The sequence below is a fragment of the Lichenostomus cassidix genome, chromosome 5 (assembly GCF_008360975.1).
Source record: "Lichenostomus cassidix isolate B80296 chromosome 5, HeHo_3.0, whole genome shotgun sequence".
In the NCBI taxonomy this organism is placed as follows: domain Eukaryota; kingdom Metazoa; phylum Chordata; class Aves; order Passeriformes; family Meliphagidae; genus Lichenostomus; species Lichenostomus cassidix.
The window spans coordinates 6,749,479-6,763,397 of record NC_139486.1 but is presented as its reverse complement, the minus strand read 5'-3'; the positions used below and the strand labels follow the sequence as shown (position 1 = coordinate 6,763,397).

General features: G+C 40.0%; 1 protein-coding gene across 1 annotated transcript in view; it reads left to right on the top strand.

The window, feature by feature from the left end:
* The first annotated feature begins 4,585 nt into the window (after window positions 1-4,585).
* The window catches only part of ESR2 (estrogen receptor 2), a 45,456-nt gene continuing 36,122 nt past the window's right edge, over window positions 4,586-13,919 (top strand). The window contains exon 1 of the mRNA XM_085061148.1: window positions 4,586-4,730. Within this exon, the coding sequence (XP_084917274.1) occupies window positions 4,650-4,730 (81 nt within the window). The 5' untranslated portion in view covers window positions 4,586-4,649. The remainder of the gene's footprint in view (window positions 4,731-13,919) is intronic.

Sequence of the window (13,919 nt, the reverse complement as noted above, 5' to 3'; positions counted from 1 at the left end):
CTGCTCTTGGCATCCCTCTGGCAACCCACAGGTGGGTTTAGTTTCCCTGAAGCACAGAATCAGTCTGCAAGGAGCCTTCAAATCAAAACCTTTTATGGGGATACAAAACCTCAGTTGTTTTGGTGAGCTCAGATAACTGGCTTCAGGACATTTAGATTCTGGGGACTTGAATATGCTGTTTGTCTTTGCTCTTCCTTGGTTAATTTTGGCACAGAATGCAAGAAAAGCCTTGTCAGTGGAATCCTGGGATGATTCTGAATTTTGAATTATGGTTTTCCTTCATCTTAATCCCATATGGAAGTAGTAATGCTGGCCCTGGTGAATTTAATGGCAAGAATTCCACTGACTTCAGCAAGGACACAACTTCTCAGAGAGACCATGCCCTTCCACCAGTAAGCAGCTAAGAATTTAGAGGCAGGTCATAAAAATATATAGAAAGGAGGTTACTTTCCCAGAAAAGAATCACTGAAATAGTTTTGAAAATGATTTTTTCAACACTAATAAAGAAAATGTAATAGAGCATTTTATGCTCCTGTCCTTAGGCTGTGCCTTATACCATGATCAATATAAAAGAAAATTCTATTTCCTTGATTACCCATTCAAGCAGAAAATGAGTTCTGTTACCTGAAAATTTAGAGGTTTCCTGAGTAATTGGATAGCCTTTGTACATTTTCAATTTTTGATGTTATTGGGTAGTTTATGGTATTTACTAAGATGTTTTAGTCTAATCATTTTTTGACAGGTTAAAATATCACTATTACAGTGGGAACATTCTCCTGACAGTGGAAACCATTTAACAAATTAGATGCTGAATCCGATTTGCTGGTCAGTGATGCAGAATATACAATGCATGTGCAAGAAATAGTTTAAATATCAACTAGAAACTAAGGATGTAAATTACACAAAAGGATCCTGCATTGTGCTGGTGATTTTTCCTTCTTCTAAGAGTGCAGAAGAAACTGGCAGAAATAATTTGAGCAAATAAATTGTATAGAAATCTGTCTGCTCCAGAATTACAGGCTCTTCTTTCAGTGCTGAGCACACTTTAAAGAAATGGAATTGAAGATTTGAAGGAGAGTGGATTAACCAGCAGTTTTCATCAATTCTTTCTGGTACTCATACAATAGTCATCAGCCTTGAGGGGTGTCTGCCAAAGACAGGCTGGTACCTTTCAAAGGGTTCCTGGGGAAGATCTGCCACCTTGGTTTGCAAGACTGTCCTTGAGGCACCTCAACCCTGGTGAGATTTGTGTTGGGATTTGTGACAAATGGTGACAAGGAGAGATCTCCCAGTTCCTGCACCTGCTGAAGTTTCAGCAGAGTTGAGGTTTAACTTCAGCCAGCACATCCCCACTCGTTCACTCTTTCGTCCTCCCACAGGCTGGGTGAGGAGAGGATCAGAAGGATAATAGTGATAAAACCCATAGGTTCAGATAAAGACAGTTTGATAGGGAAAGCAAAAGACAGCCACACAAGCAAAGCAAAACAAGGAGTTAATTCACTGCTTCCCATGGGCTGGCAGATGTTCAGCCATCCCCAGGAGAGCAGGGCCCCATCACACATAACAGTGACTTGGAAAGACAAATACTGTCACTCTGAATGTCTCCCTCTTCCCCAGTTTTATGTGCTAAGCAGGAAGCCACATAGTCTGGAATGTCCTGTGGGTCATTTGGGGTCAGCTATGCTGGCTCTGTCACTTCCCAAATCCTTGTTGCACCCCCAGCCTCCTCGCTGGTGGGGTGAGGAGCAGAAAAGGTCTCAACACTGTGGAAGAACTGCTCCATGGTACTGAAAACTGAATTATCAACACTGTTTCCAGCACAGATCCAAAACACAGCCCCTTACCAGCTACTATGAGGAAAACTAACTCCACCCTAGACCAAACCAGCACATTCTCCGCTTCTTATCCCTCTGCATGCAACTGCATGAAATCATTGTCTCTCAGTGAAGTAAGGAAGTGGGGTGGGTTGTGCAGAAGCTCAAACGTCTTCTCTAAAATTAAACAAGCCGGGACTATATGGTAAATTCTAAATATATTTGAACAGTAAATGCCTGTGGGGCTCTTTTGAAGTGTCCTCAGTGTCCACTAGATTGAAAGGTTGCCAGGAACAATTTTATATCCATATACATTATTACCTTCGGAATAAATTTGAGGATGCCTCAGGTAGGATTGGGGCAGACAGGAGGAGTAAAGACAGTTTCATGTTCTAGCTCATGCACAGAATCACCAAAAAGAAAAGCAACCTGGTGAATTTCTGTGCCTTTCATCCTCATATTTCTCCCCTAATCCATTTCTGATATCTTCAGGCATCAGGCTCTGGTGTTGTCTTCTTGGCAATTTCCCCCCCTAGCCTTAGACTGGATGTGTTTTATCTTGTTTTTTTTGACTGTCTTCGTATATGCACACTTCTGGGTTTTTTCCCTCTAGGTCTCTCAAAAGAGGTGTATTGGCCAGATGGTTTTAGTTTGCATGCTAAAAAGATTTCATCTGTATAGAATAATCAAATAGAGTCATTATTTTGTGAGTAAAATTTGTTCAGGCATGGGCCTCTATTGAGAAACCTGTTCTATTCTTTCCTAATTCCTACCATCACTATTACTATATCTCTTCACAATGCTGCCCAGGCAGAGATTGACAAAATCGGAAATTAATTAGTGAAATGTCTCTAATATTAATTTTTTTTTGGCTATTCAAGATAAGATAGCTTTGAGAGATAAGTAGGAACGCTGTTTGCAATTTACTGCAGCCAGCATTTCTAGTTTCTGACACCTTTTTTATTACATTCATGACTGGTGCAGCAGAAGTAAGTGACTGCAGCCTCTGCTGTGCTCAGTATTCACAATCCTGTGGATTCTGTGAATATCCTTTCCTGACTTTCTTCCTGCCTCTTTGTTTCATGTGAGGATCCCTCAGAGCTTTGCTCTTCATCTTGTACATGAGGAGAGTGCCAGAAAGAGATTCAGGTTAAAATGTCAGGTTTCTCTCATTTTTAGGTGTTGATTTTATGTGCCCAGGCCCTGATCATTTCAAGTGCACTCTGAATTATTGGACTCTCAGATGGAAGCTGCCCTTTCAAAACCCACCATTGTTGCTTCGTGCTTTCCACATCCTTCTTGTTAAAAATCTCTTTAAACTGATGGGTGTGCTAGTTGTTTTCCATTTAGCAGAAAGTGGGAACAATAGTGAGCCCCTTTGTTTAACAATAATTGGAACATGGGAAGCTACTTCAGAGACCACTCTGAGTGCAAGTAAAAGCTGGAAGTGTTGATCTCCTTGTGGGTGGGTGTGTGATCAAAATAAGCAAGGGAAGAGTCAGCTAACTAGAAGAGGAATGCTTCTAATATGAACTTGAGAGAAGAACAATAATTGCTTGGAGTTTTTTGTAAAGAATATTTCTGGAAGAATAACATGAACTTCTGAATTATTATTTCCCTGACCAGAGAACAAGTGGTTTACATGTATTCTGCAAATGAACAATCAGAGAGAGATGACTGCAGACCCCACATAATATAGAAGCATGGGCTTGGAACAGAGCTAGACCATAAACACTCACGAAAAAATGGTTTAATGAGCACTTCGATTAAAACTGTGGTAGATTGGAATTGAGCTCACCAGGACAGTCTTCACTTATATGCTGTGTATCTTCTGTTTCCTTTAGCAAAGTAATAGGTGATGTGTTCTCTGCTAATACATTGGCAGCATATTTTCTCTAATCTTCTATTACATTTAAAGCTTATGTGCACTGAGGACTTTGGCTAAATTCCTAGTGATTCTGGAGAAAAGCCACCCTTCTCTCCCTCCCTCTCCTTCTGCTGGGATAGCTTCCTGCAAAGCTCCCAAGCTAAAGTGGCTTCTCCTGGATCAGGGGAGCTCCAGAGCCACCATGAGAAATGGGGAAGGAGCATGTGGTCCTGAGAAGGCAAGAGACTGATACTGCTGCTGGTGATGGTATTGAAATGTCAGACAGGAGGAGATGTCCAAGCCAACCTCTGCCAGTAGCTGCTGCCATTGAAGATGTTCGTTTTGGGGGAAAATTGAACTAAACTTGCTGCAAAATGAGATCTGATTTAGAAAACTGTACATTAAAAAGACATATGGTTAGAGTTACCAGGTTCTTTATCTACTTCTTTGTGGTGACACTGAAAAGAGAAACAGCAATTTCACCACTGTGGTCTTTGTGGTGGCAAGTTGTTTTGAAGTGTCTGCAAAGATCAAAGAATAAAGTTCAGTTGCTTCAATTGTTGTAAAAAAACTTTGGAAACCTCTCAACCACTTCAGGGCCTTTGTAACTCACTCTCTCTTGTTCTGCTGGCTTCATCTTCTGCATTTGAACTTTGCTTTGCTAGTTAGGTTTGGGTTATCTGCTGTGCACAGAAAATGTATTTCAGCTTACTTGAGTATATTCCTTGTCTTGTAAGAGAGACTGAATTCAGGACAGGTGTTCTGGATGTTTGTTAAAGACCTATTAAAGAGCAGTGGGTGTGACCAATTACATTTCACCCCCACACCAAAGCCACTTCATTAGTCATTGCTTTAAGCCAGCAAGCCTCATGTCTTGCCCAACTATCGTCTCCCCTCCCTTTGCCTATTTTCTAGCAAACTCATTGCAAACAGAGGAGGCAACAATCATTTGCAAGTTTAGGTGGAACATGAACAGGTGTATGGCATTAGCTGTTATCTTCTGGAATTGCATGGTTGACATTTTGGATCACCTGCCAGGTGTCTGTAAGGTTGGTAATTCTCTCTGCTGATTCTTTGTGGCTTTATGGAAAGAGCAGCCTTCTCCAAGGAGTCCTCCACTATAATGCATGTTTTTGGGTTTTATCCCTAAACTTGTCTAGTAGACTAAACATCACTGGATTAAATGAAGGGGAACAGCTAAGACCCTCCTCAAATGACAGTTTTGACTAGTGTAACTGTAGGGTAGATGGGAGATGAATCCTTTGGTCCTGCAGTGTATAGGGAGGAATTCCTTTAGGGATAAAGAAGCAGATTGGGTTCCCGGTGGGCATTTGACACAGGTGAAAAGGAGGAGAAGGAAATGAATATTTATTTTCAGGACAGCAAGAAACAAAATCCTTCCCCATGACCTGACCATGGTTGTGTATTGGCAGTAAATAGCTCATGTTTGAAATGTTTTTATGAAAGGGCTTAGTTTCTGTCGTCTCTGTGCACCCATCAACTTTCTGGAAGCAGAAGGGCTGGAGAAACAAGGTCTACTTTTGGTTTTGGGGAAGCAGAGTTGCCTCCTTCATAACACCAGCCAGTGAGCTAGGATCTCAGAAGAAAAGCAGTATTTATTTATAATAGTTTATTATACTGTATTCGTTTAATTGCTACTTCAGTTCCAATGTGTCTACATGCAGGTTCTACTCTAGCAGTTCCAGGCCAAAGGGTCCAAGGGCAGATAGAGGAATCTGCTGTAAAGCCATGAGCCATGGCTGGAAGCTGTATCTAGAAAGACTTCAAAGAGGGCAGAAGGGAGTTTGAGCTGTGGCAGTGCAGGAAATCCTTTGGACCCAAGAGACCAAGCCTCCTATTTGGTAATATCCTATCCTGTATGTGTGATATGGAGACTGCTGGTTTTCTCATGTATGATTTGTATAGATGCTTTAGATGCATGTTAAGTCTTTGGTAACCTGAGGTTTCTGTATTTAAAAACCAGCTTGAATTCAAAATTACCTATGTTGAATGTGTATTTGATGAGGTAAATTAGAAGAAGAGAAAGTTCTCTCTTGTACACAATCAATAAATACAAGTTCCACATTCTCAGCCAGTGACTTTCAGCCTTTAATTTTAGCTGTCTCCTGCCAAGACTGCAACTAATTGAAAAGACAGTAAAATACTACAGGAATCTTCAATCCCAATGAATGTTGCAATAATTTAATATTAAAGAATTAAAAAATTTAGTTGTTTTCTTCTGTGTGGTACTGGGGTAGAAGCTGTGGTAGCAAAGCAAGGTATTCACCCACTGGGTACTCACAGGTGATGAGGAGAATATACCTTTGCCCAAGATAACACAGGCAAGGGTAGTTTCCTTCAAAATCTTTTAGGCATAATTGTGTTACTTATTTCTGCAAATTTAATATTGCATCCTTCTTTTCCTTAAAATCTACATCATTTTATGGATATGTGAGATAAATGTAGAGCTTTTTTACAGCTATCAACAAGTGTCCTTAAGGAGAATGCCATAGCAGTTTAATGAGGTATGTAAGAACCTGTAACCACTGATGAACATTGTCCAAGAAGATTCTCTCTGCAGTTCTGCTCTGGCCCTTCTTCTTCATTCCTCCTTCAGAGTGATCCTTTTACTGTAACACCTCTGAAACTTGTGAGAGGTGGTAAAAATATTCTTTGTTAAGCGAATCCTCGAGTTAAGCCACTCTTCAAATTGCTTCTACAGCGTGAATTTGCTGGACAGCCAAGTCGTGATTGTGAGACCTGGGGTGCTAAATACAGTGGGAGTGCTGAGAAGAAAACTTAGTGCTTTTCTGGGAATTATATGGACCGTGCAGAATGGACATGGTGTGTCCTGTGGTCCCAGGAGCTGCTCAGCCTTCAGTAATTTTACATGATAATGACGTAATTTTTTTCTGTCTGAGACAAGACAGTCATCAGGGATGGGCCTGCATTGCCAAGTAGGTAAATTTGCCCATTTTATTCTCTACACCAGCTTTGTCTAAAGGAGCAGCTTTTTGTGTCTATATATAGGAATACTAAAATGCAGGAATACTAATGTATTTTCCTTCATGTACTTGCACACGGGGAGTGTAACATCCTGAACTGCATCTGATTTGGATTATTTTTTTCTTGTGTATTGCCTCAAGACTCCTTGTAACTGCTCCCCATGTCTGCTAGGCAGGTGGAGCTCCACTTAGAAACTGCTGCAGCTTAGAGTCTAATCATCCCTTTCTATGCATGGAAACTCCTATCTTGACACTCCTATCTTGATGACTCCCCTCAAAAAAATCTAAAAGGAAAATTCATTAATTAAAAAAATTAATTTAAAAAATTCATTTTATATTGTTTTAGGAAATATTAATTTACATTATATATATAAAAGAGAGAGAACTTGGTTTACTTTTCTTCGTCTGCTGCCAACCTGTTCCCGATAGTTTATCTAGTTACTCTTCATTCCATTTGGTTATCTAACACATAAAATCTTCAAAACAAGCTAAATTTTCCATGACTGAAGGGTTTTGTTTGTATTACCCAAAATAGCTGTGGCTCCTAGCTGAGTGAAGATCTGAATGGAGAGGAAAGGTACAATCCACAGGTAACCCCTTCATGCTGCTTCCAAGGCTTTTTTGGGATCCAGGCATTTCGAGTCAAAGACTTGCAGGACCAGGGTGTAGTACAGATTGTTTGGGGGATATGGCAGGATGGGAGGGGAATGCAGCCCTTATATGTTGGGAAAAACTAAGGTGTACTTCTATAGTGTTTAGCAGAAATCCTTTACTATCTGTCCCATTGTCCCTGAGGGTGGCAGGGAATATGACTTTGTCCTTAAACAAACATAAATAGGATTGCACAGACACAGGTCACATTCCACAGAAGAGCTAATCATCAAAAAGCACTGGCATTTAAAGACCCTGCTGCATACAAAAGGCTTTATCTGTTAAAACAAAAAGAAATTCAAATTAAAGGCAGCAGTGTTTGGACCTGCAAAATAGTAATGAGAGGAGACAAGGAGGCTCAAGGAAAGCACAGAGAGTGAAGGTAGAGACAAATCTGATACTGAGAAAAATTGCATTAGCATAAAGTAATTAAAGGAAGGGTTGGCTGAGTGGACAATAATATTACCTTGGTCTGATCCTGGCTGTGCTTGCAGAGAAGTTGTTGACAGCATAAGGGGCAGAGCTATTTCAGCTCCTAATTCTGACAAGTAGTTTTGGAAAGTTGTGTAGATTTGAAGGTGTTTTGGGGTCTGAAATGCAAGCATGACTAACGTGAGGCTTTACCCAAGCAAATTTGTCTGTCAGCTTCCCTTGAATATATTAGATTAATGCTCTGCAACTAATGAAGGATTTTGAAAGCAATTGCAATGCATAATTGAGAAATGGATCTTCCTGCCTGTGTTCAATTTTTATGAGGTTTTGTGTTGGTTTTTTGGGGTTTGGTTGTTCGGTTTTTGGGGTTTTTTTTTTGTTTGTTTGTTGGGTTTTTTTATATGTTTGGTTTCAGCTGGGGTAGAGTTATTTTTCTTCATAGCAGCTAGCATGGGCTATGCTTTGAATTTGTGCTAGAAACGGTGTTGATAATTCATGAATGTTTCGGTTTTTGTTGAGAAGAAGTTTTTCATTGCACAGCCTCAACCTTTCCTGCTTCTCACCCCACCAGTGAGTAGCCTGGGATGCAGGAGAATTTGGGAGGAAGCACAGCAGGGACAGCTGACCCCAGATGATGAAAGGGATGCTCCAGAGCATACAGTGTCATGTTCTGCATCTAAAGCTGAGGAAGGAGAAGGAAGGGGCAACGTTTGGAGGGATGTATTTCTTTTCCCTAGTCACCATTAAATGTGATGAGCACCTGCCCGTCACTGAGAAGTGATGAATGAATTCCTTGTTTTGCTTTGCTTGTGTGTGTGGGTTTTGCTTTACCTGTTCAACTGTCTTTCTATCAGCCCACAGGTTTTCTCACTTTTACCCTTCTGATTCTCTCCCTGATCCCATGGGGGAGGAGGGAGTGAGCAGCTGGGTGGTGTTGGGATGCGCTAAATCGAATTTTTAGCTGTCAGTGCTGTTTAGCTATTGATTTGGCTCGCTTGCCTGACCATGAATTAGCATTTGGTGCTCATTAGTGGCTGCTTTGTGCCCTGCCTGCTGCTGTAGTGCCAAGATCACATCCCTCTGCAGTGCCTGGGAATGTCCTGGGAATAGCCACAGCGATGGCCCTGGGCTGGCAGGTGATGGGAACATCAATGCTGTCCCTGTGCTGCTGCTGCACTGGACAGGCTGGAACTCCAGAGTGAGCTCAAGTTGAAGGGTTGGAGACCCATGGATGAGTCCACATGGGAGCAGGACACTCCAAAGTGGCCATGGCCATGGATCAGCCCTTGCCAGAGCAGGTCCTTTCAAAGCACCTGTGGCAGTGGTTTTGTCTGTGCCACAGTAGCTGTACCTGTGAAGGGATTGTGGCCCAAAGATGGATCCACATGGAGAAGGTTCATCTTGAGGCATCAGTGGCTGTGCTTCCCCTTGGAGCAGGTCCAACCCTGACTGCAGTTTGTGGATAAGTGCAAGCTGCAGCAGGAATGAAGGGAGGAGTCCATTGCAATGTGAAACCATAAAACCTCAGAGAGCTTAGGAGTGGAGATTGTAATGGAAATACCTCTAAATTGTAACCTATGATTTGAGTTGCATGTTATGGGAGTTCCTGTGGCAGGAGCCACCAAAATGAATGGAGAAGCCTTACAACTGCAGCAGACACCTGACCTGAGCTGCCTTTGGTGTCTGATAACTCCACACAACACAGCACCTCTCATGTCCTGAGTGATCACCATAACAGATGGAGCACAAAATCATGGATTAAATGAACCTATCGGGCATTTTGTGGACTTTGTGGTCATTTATGGATGTTTTATGGACATTTCACAGGGGTTGTTGATGGACTAAGAGAATGTTAGCTATGAAATATATCAAACAATGGGAATGGGGATGGTGGGTAATGATGATGGGTAGGACCTGAGCATGATGTAAATGGTATGGGATAAAAAGTGGAGGTTATGCTGGTTTGAGCTGGGATGGAGTTAATTTACTTCATAGGGGCTAGTATAGGGCTGTATTTTGGATTTGTGCTGGAAACAGTGTTGATACCTCAGGGGTGATTTTATTGTCACTGGACAGTGCCTGCACAGAGCCCAAGCTTCTCAACACCCCAGACTGGGGCTGCACAGGAAGCTGGGAAGTGACACAGCCAGGACAGCTGACCCCAGGAAGTGGGGGGACATTTGGGGTGATGGCATTTGTCTTCTCCAGTCACTATTAGATGAGATGTAGCTCTCCTTTCCTGCCTGCCCATGGGAAGTGGTGAATGAATTCCTTGTTTTGCTTTGCTTGTGTGGGTGACTTTTGCCTTACCTATTCAACTGTTTTTATTTCAACCCACAAGTTTTCTCACTTTTACTCTTCCAGTTCTCTCCCCCATCTCACTGAGGGGAACTGTGTGAGTGGCTGTGTGGTGCTTAGTTGCAGGCTGGGGTTAAATCATAACATGCAGTAAAACAAAGTTATTACCCCAAATGGGTTCCAGTTAATTTGCTTTTCTTAAAAATGAATGTAGTTACACTAAAAAAATATAAACCTCCCTTGTCTGTGTTTATACATCTGGTATTTAAAAAACAATGCTAAAGAGTTTGTTTATTTATTGTGCTGCCCAAAATGTCTAAGATGAGCACATTTCTGCTTCAGAGCAAATGTTAATTATGTTTCAGGTTTTCCTGTGACAAAGATATAAAAAGTTTGATTTAGCCTTTTAAAAACCTCAGTATTTGGTGCCAGAAATCGCTGGTTAATTAATCTTCAGATTTCTGTGCCACGTATGAGAATGCTTGGCTTATAAAATGATTCCATCATGTAAGAGCCTTAACTGCAGTGAACGACAAATTCAGAGGCTTGTTATGTCAGAAAGGAGGAGGAGGAACTTCTGTTTAGGTCTTGCCTTCCCAGGGAAAGGAAACACTCATAGTATCCGTGTAACCTTGCAGTGACGAGCAGGCACCACATTGCTTTGGAACGATTCCTATTCGAGACCTGGTGACTAAGTGGTGGTGGGCACAGCTGCTTTAGAATCAGAGATACAGGGAAGAAGGAAAACAAATCCAGAATTGCTATGAGAAAATCTTGCTGACATGTAATGCTGTCAGAGCATTTTTAAAGAGCAGAAACCCTATTCAGTGTCAATCAGGTACGTGCTATATTGAATGAAATATTTGTTATTGTAAGTGTTGCCAAAGCTCTGCAATTGATAGTCTCTGGATTTATGAACAATAGCCTTATGGACAGATAGTGAGTGAAATGAGATAGTTAAATTATTGAGAGTTTTTATTTTGGTTCCAGTGTAAATTTGTTCTTAAAGTCTAACTGTTTATGCAGATCAGGTGATCTTTCAATAGGCTTGGGATTGAAAAATCTTTTTGGAAACAGAGAAAATTATGGAAGTTTGCTATATTTTAGGTCTTTGCCTTAAGAATCTTATTAGAATAGGATTGCTGCACTGAGAGCAGAAGGAGTATTTTGGAAGATACATTAGGAGATTGTTTTTTTAAGGTTTTTGGGAAATTCCACAGATGAATATACTAATAAAAGGTAAATGCCTCTTCCTAGCATCATAATAATTGGTAGGACCTGATCCAAAGCAAATTGGAGTTACTGGAGGTCTCCTCATTGACTTGACTTGAGTTTTGAAATTCCAAGTCTCTCACTGATAAATGTCTCAGGTTTTGTTCTTACAGTTCTGAAGTAGTTTCCTCATTGAAGTCAGTGATACAGATTTGCACTCTTTTAATAAGATCTTCAGTTTGGAGAAGGATCTTCCTAATTAGACAATGCGATACAAGCCTGTTTTTAAGTTTGCTTTTGGCACTGCTAAATGTTTATTTAACAGTAACTGAAGATTGGACAGCACATGTGTAAATCTTCATCAAACCCTTCAGAACCTTTGCCTGTCTGGCAATGGCAAAAATGATCTGGTCTTTAATCTTAGATGCTTTATAACCAAGGTTTTATTAGAGAAGATAAATTTCAGCCTGGAAAGAGGATGGGATAAACAGCAAATTGTGCAGTTTGTACCTTGGAATGGCTGGTAAATATGCTATTTCTTTCTGGGAAAGTGTTCAGCCTTGTCATATAGAGAATGATGCACAATTACCACTTATGTGTAAACAAAGTTTTGATGTGATTATGGGCTGCATGAGAAACTGCTTTTGAACATAAAGTCATTTACCATTTGCTTCTGATGTGCTCAGTGTTACCAGTAATGTGTTTCCTCATCCATATTCTTGAAATTCCTTGCTTGTCTGTTGTCCCCACCAGATGGGGGGAATTCTAAGACCAGTGCTTTTACTGAAGCAGCAAATACAAGTTGTATTTCTGATTTAAAGCTTTAGAACTTTTATTTCCTATCTGAGAACTTCATTAAAATTATTTCTATTTGTGATCGAAGTTCAAGAATAGAATCACTCCTCTGTGGCTATCCTCCTTTTTGCTTTCCTTTCTGAACTTTCCTCTACCTTTTTCAATAAGATGTAAATTACGTTTTGCAGACACAGTGGCTGTGACAGTGTTAGTGGAAGGCAGCTGTGGTGTCTTCATTCTCAGGTTGTTAACACAGAGTCAGTGTAAGTGAACAGCTCAGCTTCCTCAGGCTTTTTAAGGAGAAATAACAATAAAAATTTTGGACCTGAAGAGATGGAGCAAATCTGATGCTTCTTTGCAGTTTATGTCTTCAGTGCTGTAAATGAGAATCAGTAAATGGAGCTTCAAGTATTGGTGGAAAAAGTGGAAACACAGAAAGTATTTTATATCCTTGAGAATTTGTTGGTTGATAACCTGAAAAACTTAAAATATCACAGAAAGAAAACGCTTGTAATTTTAGAGTTGTTCTTAAAATGTTGCAATTGCAGAATTTTCTTCAAGAAGTCAGCCAGTGTGTCTGTAACGATGTTCTGATCAAGAACAGATTAAAATACATTAATTAAAACAACTATAAATGCAGTTAGTATATGATCTCTTTAAATACTCTTAGTTTTAGTTCTGGTTCTTGAATATTAGCTTAAAGATAAAAGTAGCAAAGCGCTTACAATGACAAGGGATGGTGATCCAGGGGGCTGAACAGATTTTATATCCACTATTTTCCTGTGCTGTTCTTCAGTTATCTGCAGCATTCTTTTGCTAGCAGCACAAATGTTCACAGAAAAGGGTTTGCTGGCCCATTCCTTGAGAGACAGGACACAAGAAGCTCAGAAAGCAGAAATCCTAGAAGAATTTCTCAGATTTCATTTTAATAAGACTACAAGGACTGCAGTTTTGTCTTAATTAGCATGTTAGACAAATGTCCATCTGTGAGAATCATCAACAAAATTCTGACTAAGCTGAGACAGGATTTTACTCATAACAAAAGGCAGGTTTTCATGTCTATGTTAATGATAAGACAAATCTTGAACAGCTTCCTTTGTTTAAGTTACTAAAACATATACACAAACTTTTGTTACCTGTGGATGGTGTTAAACATATTTGACCTGGGATTTAATGCATCATTATAAAAGTGTTTCACAGAAAGGCAGGAATAAGCAATGCCTTGGTTTCTGTGTTATTTTAGTGAATTAGTGATGATGAGGGGAAAGTTTAGGCATAATGAGTAATTTATTAGGTGCTTGTAAGTCTTTTAAGTCAGGTATCAAAAACCTGCATTGAAAAAACTTCTTTTTAAAGAAGTTGCAACAAAATTGCAGGGACAAAGGTAATTAGTATTGAATTTGCTGTTAATGTGAAGATGCACAACAAAATTAATACAACTGAAAAAGTTTTTTACAGAAATTCCAGTTAGAATATCGATTTACTATAGCTAAAACCAGGAAAGAAGCCAAAGGTGTTCTGCTTTTCATACATATTCATACATAGATTTCATTTCGGTATTATTATAGAAAAGATTGCTTTTTCACATTTTGTGACTAAAAAGACAAAAGTTTAACAGTTTTTACTTACTTTTTGGCTATCTAAATGAACCTTTTAATCATTTGCATAGTAAAGAGGCTGTCTGGAAAAAAACACAATAAATAAAATCATTTTATTTGGGGGAGGAGAAAGTGGAAAAAAGTGTATTGCAAATTGGTCTGACAGGAAAAAGTCCATTGCTTTTTATATTCTTACTCTTTCTTCACTCTTTAGGTCACTGAGATCTGAAAAAAAATTATTCCCTGA